The 13726-nt window shown below is 39.6% G+C and overlaps 1 protein-coding gene across 7 annotated transcripts in view; it reads left to right on the forward strand.

The window, feature by feature from the left end:
- The window catches only part of ABCA5 (ATP binding cassette subfamily A member 5), a 60100-nt gene that overhangs the window by 9034 nt on the left and 37340 nt on the right, over window positions 1-13726 (forward strand). For 6 of the 7 annotated variants that reach the window (XM_073311234.2, XM_073311233.2, XM_073311239.2 and 3 more), the window contains 5 exons: window positions 2696-2925; window positions 4774-4915; window positions 8645-8833; window positions 11195-11342; window positions 12872-13040. In XM_073311234.2, the coding sequence (XP_073167335.2) occupies window positions 2696-2925; window positions 4774-4915; window positions 8645-8833; window positions 11195-11342; window positions 12872-13040 (878 nt within the window). Of the gene's footprint in view, window positions 1-2695; window positions 2930-4773; window positions 4916-8644; window positions 8834-11194; window positions 11343-12871; window positions 13041-13726 lie in introns of those variants that run through there. The other variant, XM_073311240.2, reaches the window with a different exon arrangement.

Below are 13726 nucleotides of genomic sequence, written 5' to 3' on the forward strand. Positions count from 1 at the left end.
TTAAACCAGCATAAGCGCTTGTGTGCACAGCGCTATGTCAGCAGGACACAGCTTCTGCCCCTTGCAGAGATGGGTTTTTTTATGCCGAGCTCTCTCTGGTCAGCACAGAGTATCTTCACCAGACACACTGCAGAGGCACAGTGCATCAGTACCGCTGTGCTGCGGCGGCATTGTATGTAGAGACATGGTGTTAGTTTCTTGATATGAAATAGGGTTCTAAAATTGGTCTACAACTGATTAACAAAATGTTTCCTGAGAGGTGGGGGTGGGGTAATATCTTTTATTGGACCAGCTTCTGGAGGTGAAGGAACTTTCAATCTCTTCTTCAGGTCTGAGAAGGTAATTAGAGTGTTACAGCTAAATAAAAGGTTGACCAGATTGTTACGTATAAGGAGTAGCGCATGTTGTAAGAAACCATTCAAAATGAAGTGAGCAATTAACACCTCTGCAGTCATCGGAATGTAGAATTAGTGGGCTACAGATTGTTATATTGAGAGATAAAATCAGTGCCTATTGAATCCGTGTTTTTTGGTGTCTAGCAGAGTTATGAATTTAAGCTCCGTGGCTCATCTTTTGAAGGTGTTGCTCAGGTTTCCTTTGAGGACAAGGACTGAGAGGGCAGGTATGGTGTAATTGTTTTGTGAGAAGCGTTTGCACACAGGTGATGGGTCTTTTATTATTTTTCTGCAAGAGTTCATTCATGAGTGTAGTGATTGTGTGGTTTAACCTGCATGGTGGTTGTTGGGGCATTTGATGAAGTACATCACATACGATAGGCATGTGTAGGACCTATGGATCTTGAAAGGTGTATTGTGGGGGGTATTGATCATTGTGGCAGTGGAAATATGGCTGCAGGTTTTGCATCTATTGCTAAGGTAGGGTCTGGTGCTGCTTCAAGTTAGTGTTTCCCGGTCTGTGAGGAACTTGCTTCTGATGATGAGATTGGCAAGGGTTGGGGTGATGTTTGAAGGCTAAAAGAGGGGTTCAGGAAAGATTTCTTTCAGGATATGTTCCCCTTCGACTTTCTTGCGTTTTTGTAATATTTTTGCACCAACGAGTGTTCACATCTAAATGAACGGCACTACTGATTGTACATTGTTATGCATCTAAATATGTGAGTGTGATGTGTATGCAATGGCAGTCATTAATTGTTAGCACTTGCCAACAGTTATCACAGAATGGTATTTGGGCTAAGGTAGTAAGGTAAGCAAGGGTTTTTCTTGCTCTGGTGGCTCAATCTTCTGTATCTATTTTATATGGTCTGTCATTAAATGTGAGCCTTTTAAATTTTTGATTGACTTAATGCTGCAACTTATTTCTGTTTAAAAATAAATGGTTTGCCAGCACTGGTTTGTAACGAGGGATTGTTTTAATGGATGCACGCTTAATACCAGTTTGAGTGGCGATTGGTAGGAAGCCATGTGTCCCCCTACTGATGGATTTCTAAAAGGTTTGGGACAGAAGGCGTAAACTAAACAGATTTTTGGTAGCCAAGAAATTGGGGATAATTCTCATTCCACAAAACACATTTTTAATCCAATCATATTGTAACTGTATGAACTGTATCCAGTGTCGGAATTAAGACCTAGCTGTTAGTGGGGGTTGTAGTTATGTTATTTTGAATGGAACTTCTCTGAGAGCTGCGTGTTGGTGATACAGCAAGCTTACACCTCGTATAGCTAAAAAGATGCCTAGAAAAATCTTAAGTTAGAGAGTAGCTCCCATGGCAGACCCTAAGTACGTGAAAACTTTGGACTGTGTATCTAAGATACATAAAGCTTTTGCAGAAGAAAAGTGACAGATATGGAAATTTTGAAAGGCAGCGTTACTTACCCCCATTGCTTTACTTTTGGATTCTTTACAATATGTACCGTAAATAATCACATTGCATTGGTAATATCAGTGGGGAAATGTCAATTAGCATTGAATGCAGTTAGTGCTTTGCCACAGCCCTGTTCACTTTTGATGACTGCAGTAGTTAAGATCTTGAACATAACACCATTTTCTAAAAGTTCTTAGTGGGGAGCGTGTAATAGTTCTCACAAGTTGAGGTTTTGAGCTTTTCTGTAATAATCAGACATGCCAGTCTGGACAGTGGGTACCATGGTGTCCTACTAGCAAATGTCAGCTTTCTCTAAAGGGGGTTAATCCAATTGAGTATGCCAGTCTTGCAGTGGGATGAAGCTTCTACCTTGCTGAACTGAAGTTCTTAATTGTTTTACTACCTAACATCCGTTTAAGTGATATAGGGTGGCATGGATTGGTTTGATTTGTTCCTGGTCAGTGTTTGTTTTGAATTCTATTCCACTACTTCTTTCTAGTTCTAGTCGCTATTTGACAAATTCTTGCACAGGTCAGTCCCCTTATTAGGAGATGGACATCCTAAAGTTTTTTGTTCACTCGCTTTCTCCATCGTCCCATAGAAGGTCATGTTTCCCTCCTTTTTGAACTATGATATTCTGGGACTTCATGCGATTTAGGCCCCAGACCTACGCACACACAAGCACGTATTTAAAGTCTCAGGGAAGTCTGTGAGCCTACTTATGTCAGTAAAGTTTGGTATGTGTGTAAATGCCTCCAGGATTGGATCTTACATTAACAGGTGAATACTATTTGGGGGTTGGTTGTTTTTTTTTTCGGTTGGTGGAGCTGTAAAATCAAAACTGATTAAAATATTCTTTCACTTTGTTCTTAGCTGAAGACTAATCATTCAGTTTGGGAAGAACTGGAATCAACTAAAGCTATTATTATGGGAGAGGCTGCTGATATGAAAATTGATTATTTTCCTCGAGCAATTATTTTAATTTACCTAGTAATAGCTTTCTCACCCTTTGGGTACTATTTGGCAATTCATATTGTGGCAGAAAAGGAGAAGAAGTTGAAGGAATTTTTAAAGATAATGGGCCTTCATGACACTGCCTTTTGGTATGTGAGTATACAACAAAACTCTTATTCTAAATAAATAGGGTAAATGTTATTTTATAATAAATCTTTAAAATTCACCAGTTGGTTACTGTTAATCTTCTTTTTAGGCTATTGTAGTATTGATGAGAATGTTGGGCAAGCCTTGCTTAAACACATTTATAATAGCATAAAGTTTGTTCCTGTTTGAAAAGCAAATGTCATAATGATGATGCTTCATCTAAAACCTCATATAGATTTCCATTATTCTTCTGCTTTATATTACAGAAATGTAGGACTGGAAGGGACCTCGACAGGTCAGCTAGTCCAGTCCCCTGCACTGAGGCAGGACTAAGTATTATCTAGACCATCCTTGAGAGGTGTTTGTCTAACCTGTTCTTAAAAACCTCCAATGCTGGAGATTCCACATATTTCCTGAAAGGTGGTGCTCAGGACAGGACACAATACTCCAGTTGAGGCCTTACCAGTGCTGAACAGAGTGGAAGAATTTCTTCTCATGTCTTGCTTATAACATTCCTGCTAATAGATCGCAGAATGATATTTGCTTTTTTTGCAGCAGTATTACATTGTTGACTCATATTTAGTTTATGATCCACTATAACCCCAGATCCTTTTCTGCAGCACTCCTTCCTCAGCAGTCATTTCGCATTTTGTGTTTGTGCAGTTGAACATTCCTTCCTAATTGGCCATATAGAAATCCCTCAAAAATACACTAGATGCCTGATGTGAATAAATAAGATGCTACATGCATGAGCTATATTTTTTCCTCCTTTTAACTCAGTAACTCCTTTTTCCTGATGTTGATGTTGGACAAGTGACAGTCTCCTTTCCACTCACATCAGTTCCAGTATGTGGACTGGATGAATACTGCTGTAGTATTGTGACCTATGTGAGAGAGAAATCTGTGCAGAAGACATTCAGATTTTAAAGTGCATCCTCTTTAATGATTGGTATTCTACCATGTAATGCCTATTCTTCCATGTCACGGGTGTGCTCATTTTAATACAGTATGGTTCTAGGGGAACAAATGAGCTTAGCTTAGTTTTGCATGCCCAGTAATGGTGGCCACTGGTGTACTAGAGCTGTATCCTGCAAAAAGCTACCACCAAATATAATCCTTTTTTACTATGAATAGTTCAGTTGGATTGTTCTCAATAATAAATGCTGTTTGCATGATCAAGCCCTTAATTGAGAATATTAGCAGACTACTTTCTCCCCACCCCCCAGTCACTATTTCTTGATACATGTGGCCAAGTCACTTCCCTTCGCTGCTTTAGGGAACCTCTCTATCAAATGCATCCCTGCAGACATGTTACTTAAGTGGTGTTTGTGCAGCATTTTGAAAATTGGAAGCACTATAAAAGGGGTAAACGAGTGAGTTGTTAGCTAAGTAAATATGTCACACTTCTTATCCTTTTACAGGCTGCATCTGTTCCCTAAGAAGGAAATTGTTCTCTGACTTTTCAACAAAGTTTATTTTATATAGAGGAATATTGTATTACTGGACTGACTAGGGCATTAAAATTTAAGTAGCATTTTCTTTAATTATTAAAAGCTGCTCCTCACTGACTCTCTTTCAATTAAATGAGGGAATTAATTATGGAAATTACAAAATTGTAGATTGAGAACAATGTTTTGCTTTATTTTGATGCAATTAGTATGAAAGTACATGCAATGATGCTTAGAATAATATTTGCACTTAGAGACCTCCTTTCCTCTGAGACTCTGGCACATTGTTTTGCTTCCCTTTTGTGCAGCATTCTGGAATATTAAAGAATTGTAACTTTGAATTATTCCAGTACAATAATTTAGTTAATGTAGGAATTTTCCCTTTTTTTCCTTTTCTTCCAGGCTGTCTTGGGTTCTGCTGTACACAACTCTGATTTTTGTCATGTCCATTCTCATGGCAGTCATTGCAACAGCCTCCTCACTATTTCCCCAAAGTAGCTCCTTCGTGATATTTCTTCTTTTTTTCCTATATGGAATATCCTCAGTAAGTGTTTCGTGAATTCAGTTTGTCTGTGGTTCATTGAGGTCACTCTCCCCAGTGTGCTTCTTCCCATCCGCTGTTTTCCCCCATTCTAGACATGTTTCCAATGCACTTTTCCCTACCCCAAATGGTAAACAAGTGCCTTTATCACACCATTCTCTTTATTCTCACAATTGTTTTGGGAGTTTTTATGTAGCTTCTCATGTCACGTACTCAGGTGGCCACTTGAACCCCACAGTATTTGAATTTACACACGTATTTACTAAATCTCTTATGATTTGAATAGAAGATACCACAGATGCAGAAAAGTACTAAAATCAAATATCATGGGATTTTTTAAAAGGTTTCAGAGTAACAGCCGTGTTAGTCTGTATTCGCAAAAAGAAAAGGAGTACTTGTGGCACCTTGGAGACTAACCAATTTATTTGAGCATAAGCTTTCGTGAGCTACAGCTCACTTCATCGGATGCATACGGTGGAAAGTGTAGAAGATCTTTTTATATACACACATACTCGTGCTTTGTGTGTATATAAAAAGATCTTCTACACTTTCCACCATATGCATCCGATGAAGTGAGCTGTAGCTCACGAAAGCTTATGCTCAAATAAATTGGTTAGTCTCTAAGGTGCCACAAGTCCTCCTTTTCTTTTTTTAAAAGGTTTATTATTCCTGCTTATTTTACCCCACTACTTCATGTATGGCTCAGTCTCCCAAAATGCCAACTACTCTGGTTTGTGGTGGTGGTATAGCCGTGTTGGTCCCAGCATATGAGAGCCACAAGATAGATGTGGTAAAAATCTTTATTAGACCTACTTCTGTTGGTGGAAGGGAGAAACTTTAAACTTCGCAGAGCTCTCCTTCACCCAAGAATTGAAGGATATCATCAAACCCTTCTCCAAACAACTTCAAGAGAAACTTTACAACTTCATACCCCACAAACCCACCCCAGGGACCATCTGCATGTTCTGCAAGATACAATGGGTCTGCTTGGATTTCCTTGTTTGTGTATCTGGCCACAATCCTGTTACTGAGCAAATATCAGGACTTATAGAAACCATCCTCAAACCACTCACCATTAAAAGGGCCAGCTTCCTCCAGAAACTATGCCACATTAACAGCCTCCTTCAGAACACTGTCCTTGCCACCATGGATGTCCTCTCCCTGTACACCAACATCCCTCACTATTACGCCACCGCTGTCTGCTTCAAATATCTACAAGACAATGGACAATGCTCAGCAATCCACCTCAAACACATTGTTAATCTCATCCATTTCATCCTTACCCATAAGAAGTTTACATTTAACAACAAACACTTTGTTTATACCATGAGTACAGCCATGGATACTAGGACAGCTCCACAATATGCCAACCTCTTTGTGGGCCACCTTGAAGAAGAATCTCTGGGAAAATGCACCACAAAAACATGTACCTGAAATACATTAATGATATTTTCATCCTCTGGACAAATGACCCAAACTCCCTTGGATTTCCACACCTACCACCTGTCTATCAAACTCTCTGTAGAACACTCCCATATCAGCATCAATTTCTGGGATACACCAAGAAATCTGTTATCTACAGCCAGGCACTCAGATTCCAGATAACATGCTCCAAAAGAGAGAGCCCAGGATACACACCTCCACACATTTAAACTTCCTTTACTAACCAAGGACACTCCACCAGAGAAGTAGGTCACATCGTAGAATGGGCCACCCAGGTACCCTGGGAGAACATGTTACAGTACAGCAGAAAAAAACAAACACCAACTGCACAGCCCTGCTTGTCACCTGCCACTCTACATCAGAACCTGTACAGGTATCATCAAACACTTAGAACCCATGCTCAATTGGAACCCCATCCTGAAAGAATGGCATGACACACCAACTCAAAGTGGCACCAAACCCTGCCAGGACAACAAATGCAAAATGTGCAGCTACATCTCCACTGCTACAATGATCAGTATCCCCACAACTAACCTTTTCGAGATCCATGGGTCCTACACATGCCTATCGCAGCATGTGGTGTACCTCATCCAGTGTATCAAATGCCCCAACAACTATGTGGGTGAAATGAGACAATCACTATGCTCTCTAATGAACTCACACAGGATGTTTTTGTCTTTTATCATTTTTCTATCACCTATGGGCAAAATAAGTGGGCCTTTCACAAAATGATCACTCTATCTGACCTCTCAGACCTTGTTCTCAACGGAAACCTTCACAATACCTTCAAAAGACAAGCCTGGGAACTTAAATTCATTACTCTGCAGCACACAAAAAATCATGGACTTAATAGAGGCACTGGTTTTGTGGCTCATTACATCAATTTGTCACACTCCCTGCTTCCTACTAACCCTCCAGGGTCCTACTATTGCAGAGTTGCTAATTGTCCGCTTCATTTTAAGTGCTCTCCTACAACATGCATGAACCCCTATGCTTAACAGTCTGTCCCACCTTGTATTTAGCTGGGTTACCTTCTCCACACCTGAAGAAGAGCTATGTAAAACCCCAAAGCTTGTCAGTTCAACCAACAGAAGTTGATCCAATAAAAGATATTGCCTCCACCTGCCTTGTCTCTCCCTAGTACTCAGGTCTCAATCCAGCGAACCACTTAAGCACATTCTTAACTTCAAGTACCTGAGCAGTTATATGGACGTTAGTGGGACTAGTAATGTGCTTAAAGTTAAGCGCAGGATCGAGTGCTTTGCTAGAAAGTATTCAGCATCTTGCGGGACTGAGCCTCTAATGAAAGAAGAGTTCCAGTTGGCAGCATCCCAACACAGGCAGTCAGGACCAAGGGTCAGAGCAGGGGCAGACCTGAGGCAGGGAATAGCGGAGGAGCGCATAGTCAGGGTTGATACCATGAGTCAGAATCCGAGTCAGGTTTCAGAGTCTGAGTCAGAAGCTGAAGTCCAAGGAAGCCGAGGTAGAAGCCACGAGTTCAGGAGCAAGGAATGGTTGGGGCAGCTACAGGGAATCTGCGTTGTTGCCTGGACACTTCCTGGCATGCCCCTTAGATTTGTATAGGGCTGGGATCCAATCAGGAGTCGTGGGGCTGCTCTCTGTCACACCTGTTGAGGCGGGGCTTCCCACGATCTGTGTCCACAGTGGATCCTGGGCTGTGGAGTGCAAGCTGGTCACAGCTGCTGCTAATTGGCAGCATGGAGATGTCAGCAGCAGCACTGCAGGCCTGAGTTCTAGACCCCTGGGGCCGTATGTTTGTTTTGTGCTGACTCTCAACTTCCCATATTTTGTCTTCTCCAAACTTTGCAAAATATTGTACTATGTTCCTTGTACTCTGCAATTGTAGATCACTTGAATAACATTGTGACCCTGACTGAAGCTTGGCGATTCCACTTTGTTACGGTCTGAATCTGTACAAGTCACTTAGAGTATTTTAAACAGTTGCAATATTATTTATTATAGTTTCTTAATTTATGATTGGAAAAGTTTAATAATGTGAAGAACTTTGAAGTATGTCTCCCTTAATTTATTGTTTAATACTTCAGTTCTTCATTCTGTGACACGGACAATATTAGGAAATCAGTTGTATTGCTGAAGGCCTATTGTTACCAAATGAGGTATTGATATTAACAGGGATAAAGTCTTGGCAAAGCATTGCAATTATTGTAAACGGAAAGTAACTTGTTCATTGAAGATAAAAATGTTGATTGCAGCATTTCTATGCCAGATCTCTTGTGCTCTGCAATGATGTTCTGATTTGTATTCTAGGTTTTCTTTGCTTTCATGCTGACGACTCTATTTAAAAAATCAAAGCATGTGGGTGTAGTTGAATTTTTGGCAACCCTGGCTTTTGGTTTTGTGGGTCTCACTATTGTCCTGCTGGATGATTTTCCGAAGTCTTTTGTATGGACCCTAAGCCCCTTGTGTCAGTGTACGTTCTTGATTGGGATTGCACAGGTAAGTAAACTGTGTGTTATGCTTTACTACCTTTGCATGCACAAACAAATGAAGAGTAACTTGATATGATATAAGATCTAGCTAAGATAATTAGGAGGCTCCCATCACCATAGCCTTAATGTATTTGTCTTCACAATACCCCTGTGAGACAGGGAAGCGCTGCTATCCCCATTTTACAGAGGAGGAGTTGAGACAGAGAAGGTAAGTGACTTGCGAAGGTCATACAAGAAGTCTGTTGCAGAGTAAGGAATTGAGCCTGGGACTTTCAGGTGCCTGTCTAGCACCCTAATTACTTCCTCTTTAGGATGTAACTTTTCTTTCCTATTTAAGAATGACTAACTGTGGTCTGTAATGCATGTAATGTTTCACTTAAATCAGCCTCTGTACCAGATGACTGGAAGGGAGCTAAGGTAACACCTATTATTAATAAGGGTCCAGAGGCGACCCTGGCAATTACAGGCCGGTAAACCTAACTTCAATACCAGACAAATTGGTTGAAACTATAGTCAACAACAGAATTATCAGACACATAGATAAACACGGCGTGCTGGGGAAGAGTCAACATGGCTTTTGTAAAAGGAGATCATGCCTCACCAACCTATCAGAATTCTTTGAAGGAGTCAATAAGCATGTGAACAAGAATGATCCGATCTATGTAGTTTACTTGGCTTTTCAGAATGCCTTTGACAAGGTCCCTCACCAAAGGATCTTAAGCAAAGTAAGCAGTCATGGGAATAGAAGGAAGGTCCTCTCATGGATCGGTAACTGGTTAGAAGATAGGAAAGAAAGGGTAGGGATACCTAGGGAGGTGGTGGAATCTCCATTGTTAAAGTTTTTTAAGGCCCGGCTTGACAAAGCCGTGGCTGGGATGATGTAATTGGTGTTGGTCCTGCTTTGAGTAGGGGATTGAACTAGGTGACCTCCTGAGGTTTCTTCCATTCTATGATAAGTTTTCACAATGAAGAGAGGTAAATAGTGGGGTTCCCTGATGATCTGTACTGGAACTTGTGGTATTCAACATCTTCACAAATGATCTGGAAAAGGGGTTGGAGGGTGAAGTGGCAGAATTTGCCACGATACAAAATTATTCAAGATAGTTAAGTCCAAAGCAGACTGAGAAGAGTTACCAAGGGATCTGACAAAATTGGATGACTGGGCAACAAAATGGCAGATGAAATTCAATGTTGATAAGTGCAAAGTAATGCACGTTGGAAAAAATAATCCCAGTTATACATACAAAAGGATAGGGTTTAAATTAGCTGTTGCCACAGGTCTTGAAGTCATTGTGGATAGTTCTCTGAAAACTTCTGGTCAGTGTGTAATGGCAATCAAAAAAGCTAAGAGAATGTTAAGAACCATTAAGAAAGGGATAAATAATAAAACAGAAATATCATAATGCTGCTATATAAATCCATGGTGCACCCACAACTTGAATACTGTGTGCAGTTGTGGTCACCCCATTTCAAAAAGATATACTGGAATTGGAAAAGGTGTGGAGAAGGGTAGCGAAAATGATTAGGGTATGGAGGGATTAAAAAGATTGGGACTGTTCATTTTAGAAAAAAGATGATTAAGGAGGGATATGATAGAGGTCTATTAAATTGTGATAGGTATGGAGGAAGTGAATAGAGGAATGCTGTTTACCCCTTCACCTAACACACAAACTAGGGATTACCTAGTGAAATTGATAGGCAATAGATTTAAAACACAAAAGGAAGTACTTCTTCACACAACTCACAGTTAACCTGTGGAACTTGTTGCCAGGGGATGTTGTGAAGACCAAAAGTGCCACTGGGTTTAAAAAAGAGTTAGATAAATTCATGGAGGATAGGTCCATCAATGGCTGTTAGCCAAGATGGTCAGGGACACAACCCTGTGCTCCGGGTGTCCCTAAACCTCTGACTGGTTGAAGCATCTGGCACTGGCCACTGTCAGAGACAGGATACTGGGCTAGATGGACCATTGGTCTGACCCGGTGTGGCTGTTATTTAAGATATAACTTGTCAAGTTACTAATACACTGCAAATATTTGTCTTACCTCAATTTCAAATATTTTAAATAGTTTAATTTTTTTCTATAAATTTGTGAATTTTTTATTTTTTATTTATGGCACAAGGTATGACTTTTATAATTCCCTACAGCAAACAACTTAATATGAACTAAAATACTGTGTGTCATTATTTTTTTCTTTTGAAACTAGCATTTCATCCTCTTTGCATTTGTTACCATGACAACCGCCCACGCTTAGTTCTTATATAATATTACTTTGTAATTTTATTTTTGTACTGTGTTGTCATGTTTAATTTCAGGTTGATGAAAATACAGTTTGTAGTAGCTAAACTTTTTCATGTTGGTTTGCAGGTCATGCATCTGGAAGATTATCAAGATGGTGCAATATTTTCAAATTTAAATCACGGTCCTTATCCACTAGTTATTTCTCTTATTTTACTGGTTCTGGATAGCATGTTTTACCTACTTCTAGCTGTCTATCTTGATCAGGTCATTCCAGGTATGTTGTTTAGAATCTGAGATAAATATTGAACAGAACCACATAGGTCCTGAATTTCACAACTCCACTTGAAGTCTGTGGCAGCTTTGGGTGCTAAGCGCTTCTGAAAACCAGACCCTTAATTGATGGCTCTAACATACTGTATTTAAATAAAGTGTCCAAGACACTTTGGTATATAGTAATGCCACTTCCTGTGTTTTTTTGCTTTAACTTCATGTAAAGCAACACTCATGTCAGGCAAAAAGATGAGAAGTGTGGCTGTTAAATATTTATAAATGTATTTATAAATTACTTATATTTTAAAGTAATATTTATGATTTTTCATTCAAATGAATTTTACTTTTCTGAAATATGCTAATGAAGTGGAAAAAAACCACACAGATTGGGATTTGATTCTGCTTGGTTATATTTTGTTATATCTGTTTTGTAGTCGCCCCTTCTCAAAAAAGATATATTTGAATTGGAAAAGGTTCAGAAAAGGGCAACAAAAATGATTAGGGGTATGGCATGTCTGCCACATGAGGAGAGATTAATAAGACAGGGACTTTGCATCTTGGAAAACAGACAATTAAGGGGGGATGTGATAGAGGTCTATAAAATCATGACCGGTGTGAAGAAAGTAAATAAGGAAGTGTTACTTACTCCTTCTCATAACACAAGAACTATGGGTCACCAAATGAAATTAATAGGCAGCAGGTTTAAAACAAACAAAAGGAAGTATTTTTTACACAACGCACAGTCAACCTGTGGAACTCCTTGCCACAGGATGTTGTGTGAAGGCCAAGACTATAACGGGGTTCAAAAAAGAACTAGATAAATTAATGGAGGATAGGTCCATCAATGGCTATTAGCCAGGATGGGCAGGGATGGTGTCCCTAGCCTCTGTTTGTCAGAAGCTGGGAATGGGTGACAGGAGATGGATCACTTGATGATTACCTGTTCTGTTCATTCCCTCTGGGACACCTGGCACTGGCCACTGTCAGAAGACAGGATACTGGGCTAGATGGACCTTTGGTCTGACCCCGTATGTTCTTATTATTGTTCCAGAATAATTTTCTTTCCTTATTGACCAAGCTGTTACCACAGTCTTTGCAATTGTTCTTCTTGGGAATTGTGTCTGTCCAAGATGTTATGTTAAGTTATTGATGTGTTCATAAATGTGATACACCTGGGAACAAATGTATTAATACCTATGAACAAATTTCTCTCTACTGCATGTGTGAGATCTTTCAATACAAATTCCTTTGCTTCTAATCTTTTTCTCTGTGATGTGGGTATATAAATCACTCTTCTCAAGATCCTAATTCTGAAAAGTATTTAAGTACTTGCATAAATCCATCACTTCTCAGCAAAACACTTAAGGATAGACTTTGCTGAATAGGGATGCTTTCCTTAATCAGAACCGTAGTGATGGGTTTAATGATAAGCAATGTGGCATGATCAGGCCCAGTTTTCTTAGCCAAAATCCAAACACTGAGTCATATCTGTTCTTAACATTCAGAAGGCTTTCTTTCTTTCTTATTGCTTAGGTGAGTTTGGATTAAGACGGCCATCATTTTTCTTTATGAAGCCCTCGTTTTGGTCAAAGCGCAGAAGAAATTACAAGGAGTTATATGAGAGTAGTGTTAATGGAAGCTTAAGTTTCAGTGAGATGGTTGAACCTGTATCTTCAGAATTTCAGGGAAAAGAAGCTATCAGGTATAACTTCCTGCAACGGTACAGATTTATTGTCGTACTTCCCCTGTTTTGTGTGTGCCTGGGAATTAACAGTAATTTTTAATCTGTTGATTCAAATAGCATATGGTATGCATTACGTCTAGTTCTTTACACGTTAAAGTAGCAATTGTCCATTTTCTGTGAAGCCACATCTTCCATTATATGGATGTTTTCCAAAGATGACAGTTAGTTTTGGAAAAGGAAATGTTTTACCTACTGTATGTAAATCAAACCAAACCTTCTGAAAATAGTCCTAGTGTAGCAGGATGAAGCCACATGAAATCCAGGTTCTTTGGTTTCAGTGATGCCATAAATGATTTCAGATGCTGAAGTCAGGTGGGTTTACAGTTCAAGAAAAAAAGACTTTCTCTGTTAAATCTTGAAAACTGGATTCAGATATGTTTTGTAAATCCCTTTTGGTATTTATGTGAAGAATTGCACATTCCACCAAAGCCACACAGGGGAGCCACTAGACTAGCTTTCCCAAGATATGCTATACAACAACACTGTAAAAGCGATCCATTTCCAGCACCTTTTGCAGTCCATGTGGAAAATGACATTAATTCTCTTAAATCTGTACCTTCGTATATTCCCAATATTTTAATATAAGTGTTTATTCTGGATCATCCATATGAGCTATTAAATCACTGTTATAGTGGCATGATAGA

Source organism: Lepidochelys kempii, chromosome 14 (genome assembly GCF_965140285.1).
Source record: "Lepidochelys kempii isolate rLepKem1 chromosome 14, rLepKem1.hap1, whole genome shotgun sequence".
Classification (NCBI taxonomy): domain Eukaryota; kingdom Metazoa; phylum Chordata; order Testudines; family Cheloniidae; genus Lepidochelys; species Lepidochelys kempii.